This window comes from Lolium rigidum, chromosome 1, assembly GCF_022539505.1.
Source record: "Lolium rigidum isolate FL_2022 chromosome 1, APGP_CSIRO_Lrig_0.1, whole genome shotgun sequence".
Lineage (NCBI taxonomy): Eukaryota > Viridiplantae > Streptophyta > Magnoliopsida > Poales > Poaceae > Lolium > Lolium rigidum.
In genome coordinates, this window is record NC_061508.1 from 76,871,922 (window position 1) to 76,887,980 (window position 16,059).

Genomic DNA, 16,059 nt, shown 5'->3' on the forward strand with positions numbered 1-16,059 from the left:
CACGCAAGAAGCCCACTAGTGGCTAGTTGTGGGCTTAGCACAAGTAAATTAGGGGCTTAGCCCAAGTAAATTAGGGTTTAGAGGAGGCCGTCCTCCTATATAAACACATGTACCCTTCGTGATTAATCAGACAAATATTCAATATCATACTGTCTCGTCTCCTGAAGGGAGACGGGAGACCCCCTGCGCCCAGCCGCACCCAACCCTAGCCGCCGCCTCCTTCCTCCGCGACGGCGCCCAGCCGCCGGCGCCGAGTCCTCCAGCCTCTCCGCTCTCACTTCCACCCTTACAACCTCCGCCCTAGACCCGGTAGAACCCTAGCCCCTACCAGCACTGCTTTCCAAATTCCAATGCCAGGTATGATCGATCTCTGACTACCTCTTCCCGTCTCCAATTGTTAGGCCTAGATGTGTGTAACTTACACTTGCAAACAGTCTACCACTTATCCACCTGCAGTTAATTTTAGTATTTTACTAGATAGTTACCCTGCAGAATCTGTTATCCTCGATCAAAAAGTACCTCTTTTTTTCTGAGGGGAAAGCTTAGGTTCTTTTTCATGTATCTGCCGTTTGTGGTAATTGCAGTTAGAACTAGGTATCTGCGTTAGGTGTTTTTTCTTGTCCAGAACCATCCTTGAATTATCTTTGAATCCTTTGGATATATTTTCTCATCGAAGAAAACTCTTACCCGTTGCTGCAGAGGGAAGAATAGAGAGCAACTCAGGGCCTGACACTTGCAATTTCAGTCAGGGAGCAAACATATGGCAGACGACAGGCAGTCCGAGGTCAGCATTGATGTGGGCAGCACCGCAGATAGCCAGGGACCAGGGAATGATTTAAGTGAAGGCAGAAATGATGAGTTTGGCATGGGTAATGGCAGCACCAGGCAATTTTCCATCAATGGATCGTCTAGACCGAGTAGCCATGGATCCGGCACCAAAGACGATTTTTTGCTCTTGTGGAGACTGCGTAAATATCTGGTACTGCTTGGAGTCCTAGCTGTTGGCGTGACATACAATGCTGGATTAACACCACCAGGGGGTTTCTGGACACTAAACAAGGACGGCCATCATGCTGGTGACCCTATCCTGCGCGACGGCTACTCTAAACGATACAATGCATTCTTTTACTGCAATGCAACAGCTTTCGCTGCATCTCTTGTCTTGATCATCTTGCTTCTCAGTAAGAGTGTGACAAAGAAGGTGATATGGCTCCGCTCAATGCAATTGACCATGATAATTGATCTATTCAGCCTGCTGGGGGCCTATGCTGCTGGAAGCTGCAGGGCAGTCAAGTCATCCATTTACATCTGGATTCTAGTCTTTGCAGTTTTCTTATATATTGGGATTCATATCCTTGTGCCCACAAAAGTTATTCCAGAAGCATTGACAGTGAAGCTACTGACAGCCCTAGATAGAATTCTAACCAAATTGGGTGTCCCTGACAGGCAAGTGATCAGCCAGAGAGACGTCGAGGAGGCTCGCAAGTTCATTTTGATGCTTGTGACTTTTGCCGCTACTATCACATACCAAGCAGGATTGAACCCACCGGGTGGCGTTTGGGCTGAAAATGAGCATGGTTCTAGCATACATTTGGCAGTTCCTTCTTACAAGCATCACCCAGCTACTTCTGTTCTCCGAAGTAACTATCTTCGCCGTTACAATATATTTATCAGTTTCAATTCGACCTCCTTCGTGGCATCTTTGGTCATAGTCATATTGCTTCTGAGCCCGGAATTGAGTGGACATGGAATAAGGACCAAGGCAGTGATTGTGTGTGTGGTAGCTGACCTAGTGTGCCTGATCGTTGCGTATGCTGCCGGATGCTGCAGAGATGTAGCTACATCATTCTATGTGGTGTTTATTATCGTCATAGTTTTGGCATCCTTTACAATTTTAGCTGCAACCTTTGTGTACGGACCTGTAGCAAATTTGCTAAAAAAGGTCAAATCAAACTGCCTCTGGTGCATGGATGTACTGGGCAGGGAACTCTCGTTGAACAACAGATCGAGCAATGCAGAGCAGGGGGGTCCTCTTGCTAGCAGAGAAGATGCAGCAACAGAAGCTAATACCCCTGAATCACAAGACCATCCTGCAGACAATCAGCAAGTCCCAGATATCACAGAGGGCGAGAATAGTGAGGAGCATGCACCTGCAGACAATCAACAAATTTCTGATATTGAGGAGGCTAAGTCCAACTCCCAGCACTCATCAAGGAACACCCAGCAATCAGCAAGTGTCGAGGATGTTGTGTTCAACCTGGAGTGTCAGTCTGGAGATGACCCACTTTGTGCAAATATGAAGGAGGAGGATGTGTCCAGCTCACAACATCCATCAGGGAACTGTCAACATTCAGAGAATACCGAGGATGTTCTGCCTAACCTGGAGTATGGGTCTACAAACTGCCAGCAAGTTGCAGATGTGGAGGTGACTAGATCTAGCAGAGAGCAAGAGTATCCATCACCTGAACCACAAGACCAGCCAGTGGACAACCAGCATGTTGCAAATATGAGGCAGCAATCTTCAACTGATGATCACAATATGTCTGTTCTTTCAGTTGAACAAACTATGTCTCTCAGTCACAGTAGTAATGGAGAGACTAGTCACCATGACAAAGTGGAGGAAGGGCTTTCTGCTCCTATGGAAGACAGTGGTAATGTGGGCTCTGCTGAACTAGGCATTCCAGTTGAAGACAATAACCATCAGACTGAGATGGGTGATAGTAATCCCCATCTTGCACATTTTGAGAATGGCCATACTGACAGCATTCAAGAAGAACCCACTCAAAATGCTGATGACCAAACTGAGAAGCATCTGAAGAAGACCCGCACATCTCTATTGCTTCTGGCCATTCTTGCAGTATCTCTAGCGTACCAGTCAGGTCTGAATCCACCAGGCGGTTTCTGGTCAAGAAGTGAAGATCACCATTCAGCTGCCGATCGCATACTCGAGGACAATTACCATCGCCGCTTTATCACATTCTTCTATCTCAATGCCGGCGCCTTTATGGTATCGATTATCATAATCATGATGCTGCTGAACAAGATGATGAGCAAGATGGTTATGAAACGGCGTGTGTTGCCAGGGATGATGATAGTGGTCCTACTTTCCCTGACTGGAGCTTTTGCTACGGGGAGCTGCAGGGAGGCAAAAAAGCAATATTTCATATTAGTGTCGGTATGCATTGTCCTTGCTTATGTTATTCTTCATGTCCTAATAGCAATACGCGTAATACCTAGAGACTGGAGAAACCATTTGTGGCCAGTGCCGAGTCAACCAGGTCACGATAACGCTGGGGATGATACCAGGGAGAAGGAGTTGGATCGAAGGCGCAGTCTGCTATTGACCCTTGCTATTTTAGCTGTGACTGTCACATACCAAGCTGGCATGAACCCTCCAGGAGGTGTATGGTCTGATGACAAGGATGTTACTGGCAGACCAGGCAACCCGATCCTTCAGGATACCCATCGGAAACGCTATGATGTGTTCTACTACTCAAATTCAGTTTCATTCGTCTCGTCAGTGGTTGTCACAATATTACTTGTTAATAAGGAATCCTGTGAGCATGGAATCAAGTCGTATGTGCTGCGTGTTTGTTTGGTGGTGGGCTTGCTTGGCCTCCTCATTGCCTATGTTGCAGGAAGTTGCAGAAATATTAAACAGGCCATTTATCTGTTCGTCATTGCTATAGCGGTTCTGGTCTCCCTTTTTATTCAGGTCCTACTCTCTTCGGCACTAGGAGAACCACTGGCCCAGTTTATATCATTTCTGCAAAGCTTTCTATCTCGAAGAGATGTTGAACAAAATATGACTTCTTCCGGGAGTCCAGAAGCTTCAGACTGCGAGAAAATAGTGAGAAAGAGACACAAGTACCTGATGCTTCTTGCCATCTTAGCAGCATCGATCGCATACCAGGCTGGTATGAACCCACCTGGTGGATTGTGGTCTGATGATGAACGCCATATGGCAGGCAATCCCATCCTTCATGACATTAACCACCAACGGTACAAGATATTCTTCTGCTTCAATTCTTTCGCGTTCATGGCATCCATCGTCGTCATCATGCTTCTGCTGAGTAAATCTGTCAGGAAGAATGACGTGCCACTTGAGGTGCTCCACTTGATCACGATACTGAACCTGCTGGCTCTTATGACAGCTTTTGCTGCGGGAAGCTGCCGCCATTTGACGACTTCAGTGTATGTCTATGGGCTGGTCGTGGGTGCTCTGGTATATGTTGTGCTACTGGTTGTTTTGTTAAGGGGAATCGCAAAATATCTGAAACAGCGACAGAGGATTGGGCTTTGCTCCTGGGGACATCTTTATCATGCTTCAAGAACAAACACGGCGGTGGTACCCGAACCTGGACTGCAAGTTTGAAGCTCCCCTTTTGGAAGAACTCTATTTAGTTAATTAGGCATCTGTTTTTCTGTATTATCTGCAGCCATTTGGCGTCAGCATTATCTGCACTTTCAGACTCTGTTGAACGCTACTGGTAATGCTGCCTGTTGTATGCTCTTGGAAATCATTTCAGTGTTAATGTACTTGCCATGTTAATAGAGTAACAAGCTGGGAATTAGGTTTTTCTCCATCATTTGTTTGGTGCATACCACTGTCACTCTTTTTGTTTTTTGTAAAACTGGTTTATGCCGAGAAACTGTCCTGACAATTTTGAACTTTATTCTGACAGAGAAGTTGGTGTTCCTCCATCCATCTTTCTATCTTGTTCAATGCTGTTGCGTTTTATTCCTTAACTTCAGGTTTGAGCTGCAGGGTCATTTCTGAGATGATCTCATCTAAGAAAAGTTAGTCTTTAGCTAGAGTAGATGCTGGCACGATCAGGCTTTGCAATGTGATAGGCAGTAATTCTAATTCATGGCGGTAATCGTGTAGGTGTAGCTAGTGGTGGCGACGTTCTTAACTTCTTATTGTGCTACACCGAAAGTTTCAGGCCTATCATATTCAGCCCAGTATTGTGCACGCCGCCTTGGCCACCGTCGGTGAGAGTGGCATAGTGGTCTTTCCGCGCACCGGCGTGGTGCCAAGCTTCGTGACAGCGTCGTGAGGTTTTGTGATAGGTGAGAAGCGTCATGAGGCTTTATGATAGGTGAGAAGGTGAGAGGTAATATCACCATGTGAATAAGTGGTGATGCTAAAGCTTGGCTCCTATAAAACCAAACAGACTTAGGCCAAAAGCTTCGACCCAGGTTACCAAACGAGAGGCGTTTTCTGGTCCATGGTCCGTTCGCAACACGGAAGCATTCCCGTCTCAGTGGCGCAGTCATGCAGGAAATCGGCCCAGCCTACCAAATGGGGCCTAAGGGCATCTCCAACACGGCGACCAATCCCACGCCCGTGCGCCCGGATGGGTCGAAACGGACAAAACCGTGGCCCAACGCGGCCGCACATCGCAAATGGGGATGGCCGCGGTGTCCGGGACGACCCCCGAATGAGGATAATGTATTGGCAAGAATGTTAGACCATAAAGAAGCTATCATATCTCATTTAAGTTTGCGCGGCCGCGGGTGGCACGCGGCGTCCTCGCGCGTTCGCCTGCTCGCCTCCATGGGCCTAGCTGTCGGTGGGGGCGCGCGTCCTATTAAATGTGGACTGGGAGGGATCTGTCCCTATCTAGTCCACTTTCCCACTACACTCCACAACTCCCCACGCAGCGCAACCGCCGCCATGGCCCCGAAAGTGGGCTTTTGCTCCCGGCGCCAACGACGGCGAGGCCAGCAGCAGCCGCCATCCTCCGCCGGCGTTGAGGTCTGGGGGACACCGCGGCGGTCTCTACATCGGAGAGGCCGCCCGCGTCGGCACTGCATTGGCGCAGCCCGCGCGCTGGTGCCGAAGCCAGAGGACGACGACGACCCGAACATGCGCGCCGCTCTGGCGCTGTCCGCGGCGGAGGAGGAGGCCAAGTGGCCGCATCTCGCGGCGGTCATCCGCACCTCCGCGATGGAGGAGGAGGCCCGGCAGGCGGTCGAGGACACCGAGGCATGGGCGTTGCTCGACCAGGCCCGCCGGGAGGAGGAAGCAAGGCGGCGGCGCGAGGAGGCCAGGCTCCGGCGCGAGGAGGGGAGGCGCCAGGAGGCTAGGCGCTTGGCGGAGCAGGAGAGGCGCCAGGAGACCATGCGCCCCGCGTGGCAGGAGAGGCAGCTCCGCCTTAGGGAGGAGGCGGAGCTGCGGGCTGCTGCGGCAAAGTAGCGGGCGGCTCCGGACCCCCACTCGGCCTGGGAAGAGGCCCAGTGGTCGCCGTGGCTAGAGTTCCCGGCACGGTCGAGCCACAACAGCGCATCGCCGCCCGGGGACATCGTCGACGCCCACGGCGACAAGGCCCACAGGGACTAGGCGGCGCACCGGCGGCCACCTCGTCCTCCTCAAACCCTAGGATAGGGTTTTATATATATTTTTAGTTTAAAGCCCATATAGAGGGCTTTCTTTTGTAGTTTAAATTTGTCTAAAATAGGGCATATGTATAAATTTGCCGCATATGTTTAATGAAATATAGTTTTGATTTAATTGTTTTCCTTTTTTCCTTATTTTTGTTGTATTTTACTTTTGGGGTGCGTCCGCGCGTTGGGCGCACTGCGCGATCCAAACGGATCGACGGTCAAGTTCACCTATCCACGTATTCGTGCGGCCATCCAAACGACTCAAGACGAATGGCCCAACACGTTCGTTTGGGTGGCGGCGTTGGAGATGGCCTAAGAGCATCTCCACTCGTCTCCCCGACGAGGCCCCCGAACGACGTTTTTTCCATCCGGACGGCGAAATTCGGCCCAGTCGCGCCCCCGGTTCCTCGATTTCGTCCGGATTTAGGCCTAAATTCATCCGGCGATCCCACGCCATCCTCGGCCCCCCGGGGAGCGGTCGGGGACTCCGGACGAAACAAAAGCGCGCGAAACGGCGAGGAAACTTCCCGCGCGTCTGGTGGCCCCAACTTGTCGGCGAGAGACACCGATCGTCGTCCTCATTGCATCGTCTTCCGCGCGCTGTAAAAGCCTGCCGCCGGTCAGCATTCGCCGGCCGCATAGCTTCCACGCGGCGAGTTAATGCCGTCGCATCGTCTTCCGTGCACGCATCGTCTTCCACGCGGCATTAATCGCCGGCGCACGCCGCGCCCGCCGCGCCTATTTAAAGCCACTCCGCTCGCCGCGACGCCCCTGCTCCACTCTTCCTCCATTCTCCCTCCACTCACCCTCCACCTCCACCTCCAACGATGGCGTTCTACGACGACGACAGCGCATCCAACAACGGGTTCCCCGCCGATCTCTCCACACGTGGGAGGGGCACCTCCTCCACCAGGCGGGGTACCCCTGCCCGCTGGACACGAGGCCCCCCGGCGGCGAGTGGCGGCTAAGCGCTGGTGGCGTGCCAATCCCGCCGCCTCCCCAGGGCCACGCCCTCGACGTCACCATCGAGGAGGCGCGGATGGGGATGACGGAGGAAGAACGCGCCGACCCGCGCCACCACCCCGAGAACTACACTCGGTGGAATTCGTTCTTTCTCCAGCGGTGGGAGCGCGAACTGGCGTCCTACGACAGCCCGCCACCTCCGCCTGCGCGCAACAACGTCGCGGGTCGCCGGCGTTGGTGGAGCGCGCCGGATAGGACGCTCCACAACGTCCTCGAGCACATCGAGGGCGGCAACTCGCCGAGGCTCACGATGCCCCCTCCGTAGAGCGCCGTGTTTTCATATTTACAGTTGTATTCCCCTAGCCGAATTCGAAATATAGTCGAATTCGGTCTCTATGTACGAACTTCGTCCTCTATATAATAAATATCATTAAATTTAGTCTAAATTCGACCGTTTTATGCCGTAGTTTGTCAAGTTTCCGTTTTTCAAATTTAAATCGCCATCTTGGCCTGAGATCGCGGCTGGGAAACTACTCCTCCCCACGCCAAATTTACGTCCAATCCGGACGTAAATTTCCCCGGATTTCGGCGTGGGGAGGGCAAACGAGTGGAGATGCTCTAAGAGCATGTCTAGCAGGCCCCTTATATTTCTGCCCCGTATCTCGCCGCTTTTTCGCCCTGTATCGAAAAGTTGCTAACGGAAGAGCCATTCCGTCTAGCAGACCCCGTATTTCGCCCCGTATTTTCAAAAATAAAAACCCCGGGAAGTTCAATTTCATTGATCATACTACGGATCATACATACGGATCAACGATTCTACATCCAGAATGCGCGATCCTACTCGGGGAAGTCGACTAGGTACGAGTCCGCCTCCGTCTCCGCCTCCCGCAACTCCGCCTCCTTCGCGGCGGCGATGGCCGCCGCCACCTCTTCCTCCTCCGCCCTCTTCCTCTTGGCGTCGTCCTTGAGGAACTGTCGTAGCTCCTTCAACAAGTCGGGGGCCTCCTCCTCCTCGCCGGCGAGCGGAGCTCCTCCGGCGCCGGTGCTCCCGCTGCTCCAAGCCTCCTTCGCCCGGCCGGCGGCGCTCCCGGCCGGCGCGCCACTCGTCGAACTTGGGCCCGCTCATCGGCTTCATCGGCGGATCCTCGTTGTACCGGCGCCCGCCCGCCGCGAAGTCAACGAGCTTCGGCGGGACGTACGCGGCGCCGGCGTACTCGCAGGCCGCACGCCGGCTCCCGGCGGCGGATCTCTTGCATTGGCGCCGCCACGCATCCTCCACGTTGTCCGGCGAGCGGGATCGCTCGATCCGCTCGCCGGCGAGGCGGTACTGCGGCGGCGGGCGTCCATGCCGGATCTGGGGTGGAATGCGGCGCGGAGGAGTGAGGAATTGCTCGCCGGAGCTAAGTACGGAGGCGGCGGCGCACGGTGGAGGTAGGGTTGCGAATGAGGGGTTAACCCCTCACTCGCACCTGCACCCAGTATAAGTACGGGGCGACGGGGCCGATTTCCCGGGCCCCGTATTCCGCCGAAACGGGCCGGCCCGAATACGGGGTCTGCTAGACGCCCCAAATCGTGCCTGCCCCGTATCCCGCCGGAATTTTACGGGGTGGGCGGATTATACGGGGCTGTTAGACATGCTCTAATAGACGGCCGAGGTTTCCACCAGTACAAGCACACTGCACACTGCACACTGGCCGCGCTCGTAGCGCTGTCCGGAGAAGCGTGATACAAAGACAACTGACTGGTCCGGGCAGCCGTCGATGGACTGCTCCTGTCCACGCCGACGGCGCCCCGCCGTGCACGCTGTTCTGGCCGTTGTCGCGACGAATGATGCTGCCTGGGCAGAACGGGCGAAATGCCCACCGTGGCTGCGGCCTGCCCGTCAGGTGTTCGGACCAATGCCTCCACGGGCACGGCGGTGGCCGTGCTACCGAGCGAGGCCAGTGCCTCCGATGGTTGCTGTGAAGCCTTGCCCGTGTCCCGCGCAACTGCGGGGCAACGGCGCTTCACGGCGGCGGTGCTCGCACGCACAAAAGCCATGCCAGAGATGACAGATGTGGGAGCTAGGCGGGGGTGACTTGTCGTCGGGACCCAGTGGCGGTGATACGTTTCGCCTTTCTTGCGATGATTGACGGCCGCCGGCGTGGTCTACCTACCAGTCTCCAGTCTCAACTCTCAACCGTCGCAGTCTACAGATTCCGTTTCACTGCCTCACAGTGCCTGCAGCCAGGTATTCCAACCCATGGTACTGCTACCTAACTTAAGCTTAATTTATCGAGTACATGTTCCAAACCCGTCGAAACCGCGGTCCAGCTCGATTCAGCAATTTGCTTATGCTGCTGTACCTCGTTTGACACCATTCCAATAATCTGGATTGCGATTGCTTGCACATTTATCAGGGTCCAACAACCAACTTGATAAGCTAGCTACCACTACCACTAGATGATAGCCTGATAGTACTAGTACTACGTTGGGGTGTTACTGCTGTGGGGTCTTGCTCTGTTCCCGCCAATTGTTTTGTTGACTTCACCGGTCGTCTCTCCCTTTTGTTCAGCGTTCACACTCGTTTCACACCATTGTTGTCTCTGGAAGAAAGCTTACGAGTGTGCTTCCCCCGTGTGGCCATCTGGAATCAAGCTCATTTGTCCATCGCCCTGGGTGCAAGCTCGAACCTGCAGCCTCGGCAGAGGACTCATGGATGGCGGCTTCCAGTGTGGCCACCTGAACATTGTTGCAGTCCATGTGAGGTATGATCTCTCTCTCTCCCTCTCGCCCTCTCGCCCTCTCTCTCTCTCTCTCTCTCTCTCTCTCTCTCTCTCTCTCTCTCTCTCTCCCCCTCACTCTCCCTCTCTCTCCCTCTCTCTCTCTCTCTCTCTCTCTCTCTCTCTCTCTCTCTGCGTGTGTTCGGTTGTCAGTTGTGCCTGGATGTGTGTAGCTTACCATTACCAATGGTCTACCACTTCCCCATCCACTTCAGAATCAGAATCTGTTAGAGTCTCGACCCACAACTTACTTATCAATGTGCGTGTTTTTTGGTGATAGCAATCGGATCTAGGTATCCAGAGAAATGAGAGGGAAATATCTTTCATTTTGATTATGGCTCTGGATGCGAGCTCAAAGTTGCAACCTTGGCTATAGGGCTATATGTGAGCATTGCAACACCTTCCTCCCTTGCCAGGTATTATTTTCTTTTCCTGTCTTCGGTTGTTGAGAGGCTGGATGCCTGTAACTTACTTAGCATTGCAAATAGTCAGCCACTTATCCACTAGCAGTTAATTTTACTAGTTAGTTACTTTACATATGTGAGCATAGCTGTTGGAACTAGGTATCCAGAGAAGAAAGAGGATATTTTTTGCGAGGGGTATATGGCTGGTATTGTTGTACATGCATTATTTCCAACATGAGAAACTGCACAAGAAATTTGTCCAGCTACGATATAACAATTGGGCTTACGATCTGATTTTTGAAAAAACCTCTTTACACCAACCCAGTGTGAACTCCCATAGTTGACTGTGGCAGACTAAGTACAACACTAGCTCACACTTTCTTTATTAAGAAGCATGCATACACATCTAATAAATCATATGGTGTTTTTAAAATAAATAAATGATATTGAGGTTATCAGTGTGGGGACCAAGCAGGCAGGGTAGCCTTTTAAACGTGCTCACTTTATGTTGTTTTCCTTTGGTTAATGGACTTCCTAGCAGCCTTCTTTGCCTTTTTCTTGTTCAAAACCATCCTTGAATTATCTTTAATCCTTCAGATATATGATCTCATCCAAGAAATTCTTACCTGTTTCTGCAGATGGAAGCATAGAGTGCAACTCAGAGCTGACCACTCTGCGGGCCCCCACGCATCTCTCTGTATTTTCCCCTGTTTCCTTTTGATGTTTTATGTGCTTCTTGTTTGGGCATTGACTTCACCAGTCTTCTCCTGCGTGTACCATTCTCACATTAGTGACATTACACCAACCTCGAAGCAGGCTGTCCAGTTGTCTGAGCTTGTGCACGTCAATCAGTCCTGATACTATGACTGAGCACGGTGCAAGCATTCAGCCACAGCTTGGTACGGCGGCCGGCAGAGAGCAGCCCGAGCCAGCCACCGAACCGATGCTGAACGGCATGGCTACATCTGAACCAGGCAATGGTCAGATGGAAGATAAAGCAGCCGACGAAGGAAACATGCAAGATGTTGAGGCAGCCATTGACATTGGCGGAGAAGGTTCTCGGAGTGGCACGCCCAGCAGGTCAGCAGCCGCCGGTAGCCCTGAATCCAGAACTGAGGCTGATTTCGAGTTCTTGTGGAGGTTGCGCAAGTATTTGCTGCTTCTGGCTGTCTTAGCTGTCAGTGTCACTTACAATGCTGGACTGAACCCGCCAGGAGGGTTTCAGATGGACAGCACTCTTCACCACAGCGCCATCCCCGGTGATCCCCTCCTTCCTGTTAAATTCTTCCGGCGATATGAAGCTTTCTTCTACTGCAATGCCACAGCCTTTGCTACTTCTCTGGTATTGATCATCTTGCTTCTGAGTAGGGGAGTGGCAAGTAAGCGTTTGTGGCTTCGCTCCATGCAGGTAACCATGATACTGGACCTTTTCAGTCTTATGGGGGCATATGCTGCAGGGAGCTGCAGAGCACTACGGTCCTCTGTTTACATACTGGTGCTAGTTTGTGCCGTGTTTGTCTATATCGGGATTCATATTCTAGTATTCATAAGGGTAGTTCCAATGTGGATTAAAGAAAAGGTACAGAAAATCCTACATCTCATTCTAGAGAAGCTGCATGGCATGCTAAATCATATAAAGCAGATGCTATCAATTTGCCCTGTCTCTGGCGTTGGCGAGCAAAGGAACAGCGGAGATGAGGAAGAAGAAATCGAAGAGGCTCGCAAGTTCATACTGATGCTTGCGACTTTTGCTGCCACTATCACATATCAAGCTGGGATGAATCCACCTGGTGGCTTTTGGGGTGTAAATGTTCATGGCTACCGCCCAGGTACTTTTGTTCTCCGCAGACACAACCGCCTCCGCTTCAATATATTTACGTGTTGCAATGCCACTTCTTTTGTGGCATCTTTGGTCACTGTCATACTGCTTCTGAGCACGGAGTTAAGCATGCATGGGATAAGGACCAAAGCGCTATTTGTGTGCGTGATAGCTGATCTGTTTGGTCTCATTGGCGCTTATGCTTCAGGGAGCAGCAGGAATGTTGCAACATCATTGTCGGTGGTACTCATTGTTATTGTGGTTCTAATCTGTGTTCTGATCCTTGTTATGTTTCTTCAATCCGAAACTGCAACATTTTGGATAGATAAGGAGCTGAAGCCAGCAGTTAATAAGTTTCTGAGTATGCTGTCATGGGGACGGGACAGTCACCTATCTAATTTGAAGCAAAATGATTCTCAGAAAACTCACCAGCAAGGTACAGAGCTCGATTCTCAACGAACTCAACCAGAGGACACTGAGCTAGATTCTCCGCGAACTCAGCATCAAGACACGGAGCTTGATTGTCAGCATACTACCCAGCAAGAGACAGAGCTTGATTCTCAGCGAACTCACCAGCAAGACACAGAGCTTGATTCTCAGCGAACCCAGCAAGATAGAGAACTTGGTTCAAAGAGAAGTCAGCAGCAATATACAGAGCATTCAAGTCGAGATACAGAAGTAAATGGTGGCGTGTCCAATTTGCAGTCCTGCTCTGCTGACAGTAATCTTGTATCAACTGGAGATGTGAGATCTGCATCAGCCAGTGATTTGAATAGCATGGAGGAAAATAACCCCAGTGTGCTAAACCAGTCTCATGATTGGAGTGAGCAAGCTGTTGAAACTGTATGCTCATCATCGACAGATGCCCTAACTACCGAGGAAATTCACACACACAACATCGAAGTACAATTTGCTGGCAGTCAACAGATTGCAATACCCATGGGACCATCTTCACCAAGTGATAGTGGAAAGCCCATCCATGGTATTCTGCCATTGCAGGGCTCGGTGGACCAGAATGCAGCATCTGGTGACCTCAGGATGGAGAAATCCTCTGAGGAGCAACTTATATTACCCAGAAGCCATGGGGATGCTGCAGAAAATCATGCTCAGCCAATGTCCAGTCACCATATTGGTGTAGAGAATGGTGGTGAAATTAAACTAGAGATTGGCGGCACTGAGAATGGTCAAGCTGCACAACATGAAGAGAAAAGTAGTGATTGTAGCTATAGAAATCCAGAGGATGTTCTTCTGAAGAAGTCACGGACTTATCTATTGCTCCTTGCAATTCTTGCAGTGTCTTTGACATATCAAGCTGGTCTAAATCCACCAGGTGGTTTCTGGACATCAAATGTGAGTGATCACTCGGCTGGTGACCCCATTCTTGAGGATAATTACCATAAGAGATACCTTGCTTTCTTTTATTTCAATGCCACTGCATTTGCAGCCTCCCTTGTCATTATCCTTATGCTCCTGAGTAGAAAGATGAGCAACAGGGTTATAAAACGCCGCGCAGTACAGACAGCAATGATAACTGACATGCTTGCGCTGATGGGGGCTTTTGTTGTTGGGAGCTGCAGGGAGAAAACAAAATCTATTTACATATCAGTTGTGATATTTCCTGTTGTTGCATATGTTTCTCTCCATGTTTTAGTATCGAGGCATATAATCCCTGGATGGAAAGAATGTGTTTCCAAAAGGATAATCCCTGGATGGAAAGACTGTGTACTGCCAAAATCACCTCAGACAGATAAGAAGTCCAGAGATGCCATGGAGAAGGACTTGGAGCGAAGGCGTAATTTGCTCTTGATTCTTGCTATTCTGGCAGCAACTGTCACGTACCAAGCTGGCCTGAACCCTCCAGGAGGCATTTGGCCTGATGAGCACAGTAAGGGTGGCCGGCCAGGAAATCCAGTTCTACAAGACAGCCACCCAAGGCGGTATGATGTTTTCTACTACTCGAACAGTGTCTCATTTGTGTCATCTGTGGCTGTCATCATACTTCTTGTTAACAGAGAATCATGTGAGCATGGGATCAAGTCATATGCACTACGTGTGTGCTTGATAGCGGGATTGCTCGGCCTCCTAGTTGCTTATTCTGCAGGAAGCTGCAGGAAAGTAAAGTCGGTAATTTATCTCATTGTCATTGCTGCTGCAGTTCTGATATGTCTTGCAGTCCAATTTCTTGTGCTCTCATCAACACAAGGTGCATTAGAAGGGCCACTGACCTGGTTAAGGACATGGTTGCGGAAGATTTTTCATCTAAAGACTGATTCCGGTGTACCGCTGGATAGTTCAGAAGAGTCAAACAAGAAGAATAATGCTCCGGGTTCAGCCCCCCAGATCAACGATAAGAAGGAAAGGAAAAGACAGAAGTACTTGATGCTGCTTGCGATTCTTGCTGCATCCATTGCGTACCAAGCTGGTCTAAACCCACCTGGTGGCTTCTGGCCAGATGACACCTCGAGCGGTTACAAGGCTGGTAACCCGGTGCTTAAAGACATAAACTACAGGCGCTACCTGGTATTCTTTGTCTTCAATTCGATCTCTTTCATGTCATCTATTGCCGTTGTCCTGCTTCTGCTGAGTAAATCTGTGAGAAAGAAGAAGGTTCCGCTCCAAGCACTGCACGTCATCATGATACTAGACCTGTTGGCTCTGATGACAGCTTATGCAGCTGGAAGTTGCAGAAAGTTCAGGACTTCAATATTTGTCTTGGTGGTAGTATGTTGCGTGGTGGTGTACCTTCTGGTTGTTATTATTTTGTCAAGTGGTATAGCAAAATGGCTGAAGAAAAAGAAAGGAAGGTGGCTTCCTTGCTGGGGATGTCCTAGCCATGACACTGCAACGGACACACTGCCACCTGTGCGGGATGTTTGAACATTGTTCTTCTTTGCCATTGTAATGTCTATTGTACTTGGAATGGGAACTGTGAGTGTGTAAGTGTCTAAGTTGTATGTTTGGCTTATGCCTTCTATTAGCTAGACAAATGATTATGGTCTTTGTTCTTGAATTAATATGCATCAATGTTTAGTTAGAGGAGAAGTCTTCAGACAGTGAAGCATCTCCTATGATATGAAAGTATGGTGTGGATGTGGAGGTTGGACACGAGTAGAATCATGTCTTGTCTGTAGCGGGTTGGTTTGATGAAGAAAGATTGGAACTCCTAACTTTCTTGTGCTTCGGTGAAGTCCAAGTAAGAAGGGTGGGCTTGGCGCAGTGGTAGAGTATCTCGGTTCGAATCAGCTTTGCATAAAAAACCAAGGGAAAGGCTGCCTACAAATTTCTTTCCCCAGCAAATGAACTAGATATTGCTGCAAGATCAGGTTTGCGCAAATGTCTACCTACTTCTATCATTCTTCTTGATATATTTATTGGTTCACATTGGAAACCGATCGCCTATATGTATCTTGAGAAGAACAGCATCACTAGGTTCTGTGAGTTATGATAAGATCTTTATTCATTGTTATTCCAGTTATCATTCATCCCTGTTATTTAGTAAGCAAATAGGGTATGCCCCTTCAAAAAGGCAAATGACTGTATTTTATTTGAATAATCTCTGCCTTCAATGTCTCTTCAACCAATATTGGATTCGAATTATAGCTTTTATAAGTTGCATTACATTTGTCAGACAGGAATGGACTAGAGGGGTTCATCTCCAATATGGTTACCATGGTGTGTGCTATTAACAGTTTTGGCCATCACCGGAGCAAAACTGGAAGCT

At 50.3% G+C, this 16,059-nt stretch overlaps 2 protein-coding genes across 3 annotated transcripts; both read left to right on the forward strand.

Moving 5' to 3' along the window:
• Positions 1-705: 705 nt before the first annotated feature.
• LOC124676008 lies at positions 706-4,521 on the forward strand. Of its 2 annotated transcripts, XM_047212099.1 has the most exons (2): positions 706-4,002; positions 4,155-4,521. In XM_047212099.1, exons 1-2 carry the CDS (start codon positions 761-763, stop codon positions 4,402-4,404), a joined length of 3,492 nt encoding a protein of 1,163 aa, XP_047068055.1. In that variant the 5' UTR covers positions 706-760; the 3' UTR covers positions 4,405-4,521. The 2 variants fall into 2 exon arrangements, with proteins under 2 accessions (XP_047068055.1, XP_047068049.1); XM_047212093.1 differs by having other exon boundaries at positions 706-4,476.
• Positions 4,522-9,879: 5,358 nt separating this feature from the next.
• LOC124671547 lies at positions 9,880-15,416 on the forward strand. Its single transcript, XM_047208223.1, has 3 exons — positions 9,880-10,100; positions 10,396-10,531; positions 11,158-15,416. Exon 3 carries the CDS (start codon positions 11,382-11,384, stop codon positions 15,213-15,215), a length of 3,834 nt encoding a protein of 1,277 aa, XP_047064179.1. The 5' UTR covers positions 9,880-10,100; positions 10,396-10,531; positions 11,158-11,381; the 3' UTR covers positions 15,216-15,416.
• Positions 15,417-16,059: the final 643 nt, after the last annotated feature.